Source organism: Sinocyclocheilus grahami, unplaced genomic scaffold (genome assembly GCF_001515645.1).
Source record: "Sinocyclocheilus grahami isolate Dianchi unplaced genomic scaffold, SAMN03320097.WGS_v1.1 scaffold218.1, whole genome shotgun sequence".
Classification (NCBI taxonomy): Eukaryota; Metazoa; Chordata; class Actinopteri; order Cypriniformes; family Cyprinidae; genus Sinocyclocheilus; species Sinocyclocheilus grahami.
In genome coordinates, this window is record NW_015505397.1 from 1,363,937 (window position 1) to 1,375,068 (window position 11,132).

The 11,132-nt window shown below is 34.3% G+C and overlaps 1 protein-coding gene across 1 annotated transcript in view; it reads left to right on the plus strand.

The window, feature by feature from the left end:
* The window catches only part of LOC107596396 (fibroblast growth factor 18-like), an 8,020-nt gene extending 3,824 nt beyond the window's left edge, over positions 1-4,196 (plus strand). Inside the window, exons 3-4 of the mRNA XM_016287118.1 lie at positions 1,600-1,706; positions 3,211-4,196. Coding sequence (XP_016142604.1) covers positions 1,600-1,706; positions 3,211-3,480 — 377 coding nt within the window. The 3' untranslated portion in view covers positions 3,481-4,196. The remainder of the gene's footprint in view (positions 1-1,599; positions 1,707-3,210) is intronic.
* Positions 4,197-11,132: the final 6,936 nt, after the last annotated feature.

Below are 11,132 nucleotides of genomic sequence, written 5' to 3' on the forward strand. Positions count from 1 at the left end.
ATATATATATATATATATATATTTTTTTTTATTACTATAGTAGGGTTATTATAGTTAATTAAAACTAAAATGAAAACAATAAAAATACTCATCACTTGAAATAAAATAAATAAAATATTTAAAAATATTTAAATAAAATAAAAGCTGAAATAAAATTAAATATAAAAAACTTAAACTTAGTTTATATAGCTAATTTCCAAAGTAACATTTATCATTTTCATTTAATAAAATATCGAAGATATTAATAAAAATGAACATAATATAGACATTAAACAACAACAATAATAATAAAAAACTAAAAGTTTAACTAAAATTAAAATGATAATGGGAAATACAAAACTAATATGTCAAAGCAACTGAATGAGAATATGTCCTGAAATGGGATTAATTCTCATAACATTAGAATTCAGAAAATCTTAATGGTCCTAAAACCGGCTTTGTTTTATTTATGTAAGATATAATTTCTTACTCATTTCCTGTAAGAATATGTGACCTGGACATGATCTTGACAGGTTTTGCGAGATTCACCCTCATAATTCTTTCATTCTCTATTGTGAAAATATTATTCTGAAAGCTTCCAGAGAGCTTGAGGTTTTGTGATCAACTCTCCTCATCAGGAAATAAAGGGAAGAGAAAGACGGGAAGATGGGAAGGGGGTGAGGATGAATGTATTTGCACAGCCAGTGAGGGATGTCTGGATGAGGAGAGATTGGAGGACGACAAAGAGGTTATTGATCTCTGGTGACCCCTGACCTCATAAAAGTCACGCAAGAGCCATTTCAGAGCTTCAACTGCCAAACACACACACACACACACACACACACACACACACACAGGCTGAATGACCTCATTGAAAGCTGACAGTAAACTGTATCTGGAGGCTTTTAAAATGCAGTGACAGAGAGGCGGTTCAGAATAGCATATTAAAACTCATATTATTTCTGCAGCATACAATATGCATATTGTAAATCTGGTTGACCCACCATTGCCAAAATGTATCCCAAAATGCAATGAGCTCCGTTCGACCTTTCATTTTCAAGATGAAGAATGAACTGGAAATAAGGCCAACTTTTTTAACACCTGTCTTGACTCATTGTTTGATTGGGAGAAATTAAGACATTTGTATAGAAATTTGGATATAAAAAAAGAAGTCATATTTGCTTGCTAATTGGATGCCAAATTAAAAACTGTAATGAAGTCATGTAACAAAAATGTAGCACATATACATTTTATATATTTGATCAAATTATGATTAAAAGTTAGGTAAAACAACTAAAAATCATATTTCTGTTTATTTTGGTCAACAACTTACATTTATATTTAAGAGCCAGAATTTCTACAGTCTTGAATTTATGCGGGAATTTACCAATTGTGATTCTAGACCTGGAAAAGTCATGAAAATTAATAAAATATTTTTCAAAGTCCTGGAAATATGTATACATTTTTATAGTTATCTCAAGCATTAAAAAGATGGTCACGTAGAAATTGCAATTCTGAGCTAATAATAATAATTTTTTTTTTTTTACGTCAATACACAACCGGGGCTCATGGTGATATTTTAGTAACGTCTGTCTGTCTCTCTGCCTGTCTCTTCATAAGCCCAGCTCGTAGTGGAGGCAGACACCTTCGGCAGCCAGGTGCGAATCCGAGGGAAGGAAACCAATTATTACCTGTGTATGAACCGCAGAGGGAAACTCGTAGGCAAGGTGAACTTCACTGCGGACTTCTTTCACTTCCTTTCTTTCCTGTTTCACCTATTAAAACAAAGTTGAGGCAGGACATATATACAGAACTTGCCACATTTTAGAAGTAGCCATTTTTTCTTCTTCTGTGGAACATAAAAGAAGATATTTTGAAAAATGGTGGTACCAACCAATGCTATCATGTTCCATTGAGTTCCATAATATGGACAAAAATGCTATGGAAGCCAATGGGACCCGAAGCTATTTGGTAACAAACATCCTTCAAAATATCTGTTTTTTTTGTGCTCCACAGTAGTCGGTCAGTCATACAGGTTTAGAAATAACATGAGGGTGAATAAATTATGCAGATTTTTCATTGTTAGGGGGACTATCCCTTTAAAATAAGACAAAATATGTTTCTTGGTAACAATATTTTATCAAAATATGCTTTAAAATGAAGTAAAACAGCTCATTTAAAACAACCAATTCCTATTTATTTTGTTCATGTGCGAATTTTAAATGTGTGATTTGTAGACCTGGAAGAGTCATGGAAATTTTTATAATGCTTATATATTTTTCTAGTTATGGCAAGCACTAAAATATTTTGCTAAACAATTGCTGTTTTGAGTAAACAATAAATAAGTAAATAAATAAAAGAACTGGAAAATTACTGAAACTTGTGGAGTCACACAATTTTAATATTATTATTATTATTAATAAAATAATAAAACATTAGCAAAGAGTAATACAAAAACTAAAAATCATGTAGTTATGAATTAGTAAAAATTAAATTTTTGAAACCTGTGGAATTAAGGAATTATTATTATTATTTGAATTATTTAAATATATTAGCACTCATAGCTTTTGTACACTAAACAGTTTGATAACCGGCAACTTTGTCAATACAGCAGAAGTAACAGAAATGCACTGTAAGAAAAAAAATCTGCATAATAACAGTTCAAAGACATTTTGTATAACCCTAAAACACAATGTAATGTGTAATTTAAAATATGAGTAAATCACCTGTGAAAAATCAATATGTAAATGTTCTTCATATTAACATAGTACTTTGCGTCCTATTTTACAGACTTTCCCCGGTTTCACAGACGAGGCTTAAGCCTAGTCCTAGACTAAAATGTAAATCTGAGCTGTTTCAACTGAAAGAAACTTGCACTGAATGATCTTAAAACATCTCAGTGCCTCTGTTTTGTCTTAAGATGCACACCAATAATGCTTTTTTCTAAGGCATGTTTATAAAAATGACTTAAATGTCCTAATTGAACTATGGCCTAATCCTGGTTTAGGCTAAGCCCTGTCTATGAAACTGGGCCTATATCTTGTATCTTAGCCTACACGGAATCAAATAATTTGAAAACAGCTAATACAGACAATCTCAAATCTAATGAACACATTTGTGACTACTAGTCCATGCTTGGGGTCTTTAATAAATGCATTAACCATATAATGTTTATGGTCAAGCTAACACATTTGTCTCCATGTGTGTACATGGACTTTTCTGTCTCCCTAGAAGGCCAGCAATCGTAGTGCAGACTGCGTCTTCATCGAGAAGGTTCTGGAAAACAACTACACAGCGCTAATGTCAGCGCGCTACACTGGGTGGTACGTGGGCTTTACCAAAAGAGGGCGCCCTCGCCGTGGTCCGCATACGCTTCCCAACCAGCAGGACGTCCACTTCATGAAGCGCTTTCCACCCGGAGAGCAGCCTGATTTAATGCCGTTCCGCTTCACCACCGTCAGCAAGAGGAGCAAGAGAGTCCGTGCAGCGCGACCACGCTAATGCTGACACCAGTGTCCCACTGCTAACGTTTACATGAGGACGAGAAATAAACAAAAAGACAGTCCCAGTGAAAATGACACTGCTAATGCGAAGCAGGACTGTCTTGTCTTATTTGAACAGACGATGCGATAGCATCACTTTATATTCCACTGGGTTGGACCTCTACAACCCTAATAATAAAGACTAGCTAATTTACACCAGAGCTGTGGTTAAGACAGCTTACTTCAGACATGGAGATGACTAACCAAAGCAAACACAAGCAGACATCTGGCCCAGTGGACGGGTGGAGGAAGCGTTAGACTGCGCATCCAACAAGCAGCCCACAATGAAGACACGAAACAAAACACAAGCGAATTGGCTTGTAGACGCCGATTGTGTGGCAATTTTCCTAAGACAAGACTTGGACGTGATCCCGCCAAAGGGAGAGCAGCAGAAATCCCTGAACCTGCGGAAGAAATAAAGACAGAAATGGACACTGATTGAAAACGGAGTCAGAAAGGCTACTGTTATATGGGAGCTCCTTGGGTAAGACCTGCCTTAAAAGACATGCTGAGACAAAATTGAAAAATCGGGCATTGTTTGCTCACCTCATGTTGCTCCCAATGCATCTATTTTTCACACTACAGTTCATAGTTAACACATCCGTCAAGCTCTCGAAAGGTCAAAAACACCATAAAAGGTTCATGCCACACATCCATTATATTCCAGGTCATACAAAATCATGCAACAGCTTTAAGTTATTATTATTATAGCTTAATATAATACAATATATAGTTATTACAATATAATCTAAATTACTATCTATAATTTTTTATGACTTTTGCATCAGTGACGTCAAAGTACTGGAGCAATTTTTAAACAATGCAGACAAATTTAGACATACATATACATATATATATATATATATATATATAATGAATTAGTTTCAATGAGACATAAATTTAATTAGTTGTTAATTAGTTAATTTAATTAGCTGTGATGAAACAGAAATAGCATCAGATCTATACTTTATTGTTAAGTACATTTAAAAGTGTGATTTTTTTTTTATCTGGAAAAATAACTATTTTTAATTAATAAACTATTTTTAAAAATCCTGGTAATTTCTATAATGAAAAAAAATAATAAATAAAAAAATATTGTTATATCAAGGGCAAAACTATTTGTGGGAATAATAATAATATTTGAATTTTTTATTTTTTTTTAATTACCACTACCAAAAAAAGTTTGAAAAAAGTTGTGTAAAATCATTTCTTCCATATTGTGATGTACATACGAATGAAATGGATTATTAAAAAAGAAAAAATGTAGGGTGGAGACTTGGTTCTATGCTTGTTGACGTGTGGGTGTGGCACTCAGGAAGGGGCGGAGTTTAAGCGGACTAAATAATTGGAGCATCCTGCATACATCACCAGAGAGAAGTCTGACGTTTCATTGGAAGATCCAGTTATTTTATTATTAAACATTAAAAGGTAAAAAATGTACGGATGAATCTTACGCGATAAGACCAAGGCATACTCACCAAACAATATGACTTCAGAAGACTTGTAGTGCACTAGTCATATGGACTGCAGTTTTAGTGTTTTATTTATTTTTTGATGCTTGACAGACTCACTATGAACTGTAATTGTGAGGCGAGTAAATAATGACAGAGTATTAATTTTTGGCTGAACTATTCCTTTGAAGCTAATGGATGAATGATTGTAATGCTGTATAAGTGTGTGTGCATGTGCGTGCAATGGCATATTTCAGGTTGCATTAAAGACCGAGAGGGATATAATCATACATGACTTATTGCTGTATGGACAGGATTTACCGGAACTGGAATGTAAAAGATAATAATAAGTAAACTCTCTTAAAGCTGCACCAAATATAAACTAAATGACCAAAGACAAGTGGCAACCAATGACACAGACAACTTGAACAGCTCCGATCCCATGAGAGCACGGGACGGGTCACCACGAAATGACACGAGGAGCAACGTTCCTGTTCGGATTTTAATGTGGAATGCTGCTACTGGGAAATGTAACGGAGAACCAAAGTCTTATACCAGCTTATTAAAGGAAAAACATTACAAAACTTTTTCTAAATATAAATATATATATAAAGATTAATGCTGACTAAGTGATATTACTTTGACTGTTACTATCATTGTTGTTACTATAAAAGGATTCCACTTATTTATTTTATCTCTGTGTATGGCAAAAACCTTTCCAAAGCCAGTAAACTCTACAGAAACGTGTCTGTGTTTCAAAACATATATGTTGTGTGAGTCGTCATTATCATCAAACTGCATACAAACAAAGATATGGTCAGGAATTCATCTTAAATGTAACACAAGCCATATCTACAGACCAAAATATACTGCATTACAATGTGCTAAATGCAAAGCCCCGGCAACCACCCACAACATTCCAGTAACCACATAGCAACTCCCTGGTAACCACTCAGAACATTCTAACAACCTCAGAGCGATGTAGAAAACTTTAGCAACCACATAGCAACTCCCTAGTAACCACTCGGAACATTCTAACAACCTCAAAGCAATGTAGAAAACTTTAGCAACCACATAGCAACTCCCTAGTAACCACTCGGAACATTCTAACAACCTCAAAGCAATGTAGAAAACTTTAGCAACCACATAGCAACTCCCTAGTAACCACTCGGAACATTCTAACAACCTCAAAGCAATGTAGAAAACTTTAGCAACCCATTTGCAACGACTTGGCATCCACACAGAACATTCTAACAACCTCAAAGCAACGTGGAAAAAATTAGCAACACCCTGGCAACCGTCCACAACATTCTAACAAACTCAAAGCAATGTAGAAAACTTTAGCAACCACATAGCAACACCCTGGTAACCACTCGGAACATTCTAACAAACTCAAAGCAATGTAGAAAACTTTAGCAACCACATAGCAACATCCTGGCAACCACTAAGAACACCCTGCATTGTAACAGAGTTTTTGCACAGGCAAACACAAGTCAAACTTCAAACAAGTGCATTTGAGACTTTTTGAATAAATAAATAAATGTATTATTATTGTAGCTACTATTGTAGTGTTTAGACATGATCCATTACAGTAATAACAATTAGTGTTTTATGGTAAATATAAAGAAAATAAATTGCAAAAATGTCAATAATAATCACAGACAACACACACACATGCACATTTGACTATATATACATATTTCATTGTATTACAGTAATGACAGTTATTGTTTGAATTTCACTTAATAGTATTTTTTGAAAATATAAAGAAAATAATGTCAAATAAATAATATAAACTTTAAAGGAATGCACTTAATATTTCTAGATATAATGCATGTGGACTTGTTGCTTATAACTGGAGCAGTGAACACACACACATTACTGTCACCAACAACCTGTAATCCCGGCAGTCTCTGCCCAGCTGAGTCAGCGGGAAAAGCAAAGGATTCCGAGAGAGAAACAGACTGTTCTGGAGGCAAAGTGGTGGAAAGATTTGTCGGCCAAACCCAGAGGAAGGTGTATGGTAATGCTGGATGAGGAAAGAATGCAAAATATGTTCATGAGAACACAGGGGTGACCTGAGACCTGCTGGAATTATGGGGGGGGGGAACCACCGACCCACAGGAAACACTCACACCCTCCATCTCACACACACACACACACACACACACACACGGTCCGTTAGAGCCAGACACGCAGAGGTCACGCTCACACATATTCACACACACACCCTCAGTATGACACACACCGAACACGTCTGACACACAACACACCCTCAACCAGATGGACGCGCAGACCCGGTCATATAACGTGTCAGCTTCACACACGGATACAATATTCTGTTATATGTGGTAAATTACTGGCGAAAACCAGACAAACGGGTGAATCACACAAATACTGGCAAAAACTCAAGGTCACATTTCACCCGAAAATCAGACAGTAATGAATTATTCTGCATAAACAAAAATTAAGGCTATTTTTAGGATCATTACAATTTTTGCATTGTGACATGATGATAATTAAACACATTATACCCTCAAAATTCTAATGACTAATTATTTTAATTGGTTCTAGAAATCACTTATTAGCAAAACACAAAAATAAAAAATACAATGTGCTATTTTTTATTATTTATACTGATTTTTAAAATAATAATAACAATAATAATAGTAACACTAAAAATCTAATAGTAATATATTTTTTTTCAATTAATAAGAATTTTTAAAAATATAAATAAAACAATGACAGTTGCAAATAACAATAATAAATTCAGACATGATGTATTACAGTAATGACAATTAGATATTTTTTTCCCACATCACGGTCCTAATTTTAAAAATATAAAGAATTTGTAAAAAAAAAAAAAAATTTGAAGAAAATAATGTAAAATAAAATTAATAATAATAATGTATATAAAAATAAGACATGTTTTTATAAAAGTTATTTATTTAAGTATACAGGCATGATGTATTACAGTAATGACAATTAGATGTTTTTTAACATTATGGCTCTAATAATTTTTGAAGATATAGTGAAAAAGTCAAAAGAAAATAAGTATATAAAAGTAAATAATTTAGTAAATTAAATAATAAATAACAGTTATTATTATACTTGATTTACATAACACTAAATATACTTTATTTTTTTAACTTTGATGTTGGAGTGAAATATGACCTGGACATTTGCTCATGACACTCAAACACACTCAAATCGAACTTTTCTGTAACATGGGTAGCATCCAGCCCCAAATATTCACTACTAGAAGGCCACTAATACCGCAGTGTAGAGACTGCATCCAGGTCATATTGCTGAGCAGTGAATAACCACAGCTCCATCACACACACACACACACACTTTTCAGCACAGCAAACCACAACGACACTGACATGCCGCAGCCAGACCCACAATGTAAAACAACGAGCATTAAGTGCTCCTTCTCTCTCGCCGACACCACAAACAAATTACTTCTGACACACATTCCCTCTTTCCAATCCGTGAAGACGCACAGGCCCACGACGATAAAACTCTCCAAAGACAAATGCCCTTTCTGAAGATGTATTTGGCTGAAATGGGCTGAATCGCCTTAAGATTCCCAGACAAACATTCTCATGTCGGCCGCTGGCTGTGAAGCCAGAGGAATTGTTTGAAATGGGGGAGAGTCTCGAGGTGCGCCAGGAACCGCTAACAGGTGCAGTGTTTGGGATTGTTTGTGTTTATTTGGGAATGTTGGGGAAAAGACGGCTTGTGGCCTCTTCTGAACCTGCCTGTGCTAGTTTGCACACTCTTCTCACTGGTTTGTTGTGAACTTTTCCAATCTGTTCTGGACGAGTGACATTTATGCATTTAAATGCTTTAGTTTGCCAAGGAAAACCCATTGAGGACATATTAACATTTCCAAGCATAAGTCCACCCAGGGGTGAAGGTGTTTGGCAGGGGTCGAGCGTAACATGTTTCATCCAACTGAAACAACACTTCGATCAGCCAATCATATTTCAGGAACCTGTGCAGAGGTTGTTGCACTCAAGCCAGCCAATCAGATCACTGTTCAGATGAAGGAGGGCATTTCTAATTACGTTTATCTGAAGGGAGCTAGTTCGCGTTCTCAGTTTTGTTTTCCCCTTTTTTTTCCAAATGTAGATCAGTTCAACGTCAAAATGTATCAGAACTGACTTTATTTACTTTCTTAATACATGTCCATGGTCTTATTTAGATGGATTCAGCTACACGTTTTTTTTTATTTTTTTTATTATTGATAATTAGGATTTCCTGAATCTTAACACTCTAAGCCACTGGTTTTCAAACTGGTATCCAGTTTAGAGGAAAAAGTGTGTTAAACAAAAATCAAAAATAATAATTAAAAAAGGAGATTAAAATAAATAAATGAAAACAGATTTAAATAAATAAATATCTAATAGTATAGTGCTGAGTAAAATCAATAAATAAATAAACAATTTTATAGACACTAAAGATTTTCCAGACAACATTTTAGACATTTATAATATTATTTAGACCTTCATAATATATAATGCTCAAAGTACACATTTTAGGATAGTCTCACATAAAACTAACCCCGTTGAATAAGTTAAAACCTACAAGTTACTAACAAGTATCATAATCTGCTAAAAGAAAATGAGACTATTGGCTCCACTTTAATGGACTGTCTCTGCCAGTGTGTTTATCACACAAACCAAGACAAGACAGGATTTCTGGAAGAATTCTCTCTCTTGGCACGAGTCTGGAATAATCCCCAGCCCACGGGGCTCTGTCATCCGCGTATTATTGAACTATCAAGAGCTTTAACTAGCAGCTCATCAGGAGCGTTCAGGCTTGTTCAGTCTGGATGTATGGCAAGCCGTCAAACATTTAATCTATAAACCGCACTAGTATCTAATTTAACGTTACTAGTACTTATTTTTAGATACTAGTGTATTTTCCATTAAGTACTAGTACTTATTAACTACTAGTGCTTATTCTTTAGGTACTAGTGTTTTTTTGTAAAGTTACTAGTACTTATTTCAATAGTGACTAGTAACTACTATATTGTTACCAGTAAAAAAAAAAAAAAATGTTCTGCCATATACTAGTACGGCTTATAAGTTAAATGCTAAAACGGCTTTCCATACTGGATGAGGGAGAGAATGTAGATGCTCAGTGACACCCAGTGGTCGCTCTGACAACAGCAAGACATGCTGCCTTACATGTTGTCATTATTTAAGGGGAACTTCTGGGGTCAAAGTTCATATTGACTATTATTGTGAATCAATCAGGATTTTCTGAAGCTTAACTGTTAAAATTAAAGGCCTGAAGTCAGAAACATACTCTAAGACAGTGGTTTTCAAACAATAAATGTAAGAAACTGATTAAAATTCAATAAGATTAAAATTAAGTATAAAATAAATTTAAAAACTATTAAAATAAAATTAAATGAGTCAAATTTAAAATTTAATACAAAAATAAAATAGATTAAATGTAAAAATAATTAAAATAAATTAAAATTAACTAAATTTAATATAAGCTAAATATTCTCCAGATAATATTTTAGACCTATTTATAATATTATTTTTTCACAGGATAAAGGAAGTCTTTTTATGAGAAACTACAAAGATGCTTTGGGGTCCTTAGCACAAAGATTGTCAATGATCAAATATATAAACTTATTTTTATTTCAGTTAGTTGCCAAGGCAACATTTCTCAAATACTCTGGAAAAGCTTGGCCAACCTGTTAAACAAACTTAAAGGGTCATATGATGCGATTTAAAGTTTTCCTTTCTCTTTGGAAAGTCTTTTTATGAGAAACTACAAAGATGCTTTGGGGTCCTTAGCACAAAGATTGTCAATGATCAAATATATAAACTTATTTTTATTTCAGTTAGTTGCCAAGGCAACATTTCTCAAATACTCTGGAAAAACTTGGCCAACCTGTTAAACAAACTTAAAGGGTCATATGATGCGATTTAAAGTTTTCCTTTCTCTTTGGAGTGTTACAAGCTGATTGTGCATAGATAAGATCCCTGAAGTTGCAAAGACTAAAGTCTCAAAACCAAAGATATATTCTTTATCAAAGTTAAGACTCTGCCACGCCCCCCTAAAATGGCTCGTTCTAACACGCCCCCACATATCTACCTCACTATGTGGAAATATTAGCATAACGCCGCCCAAA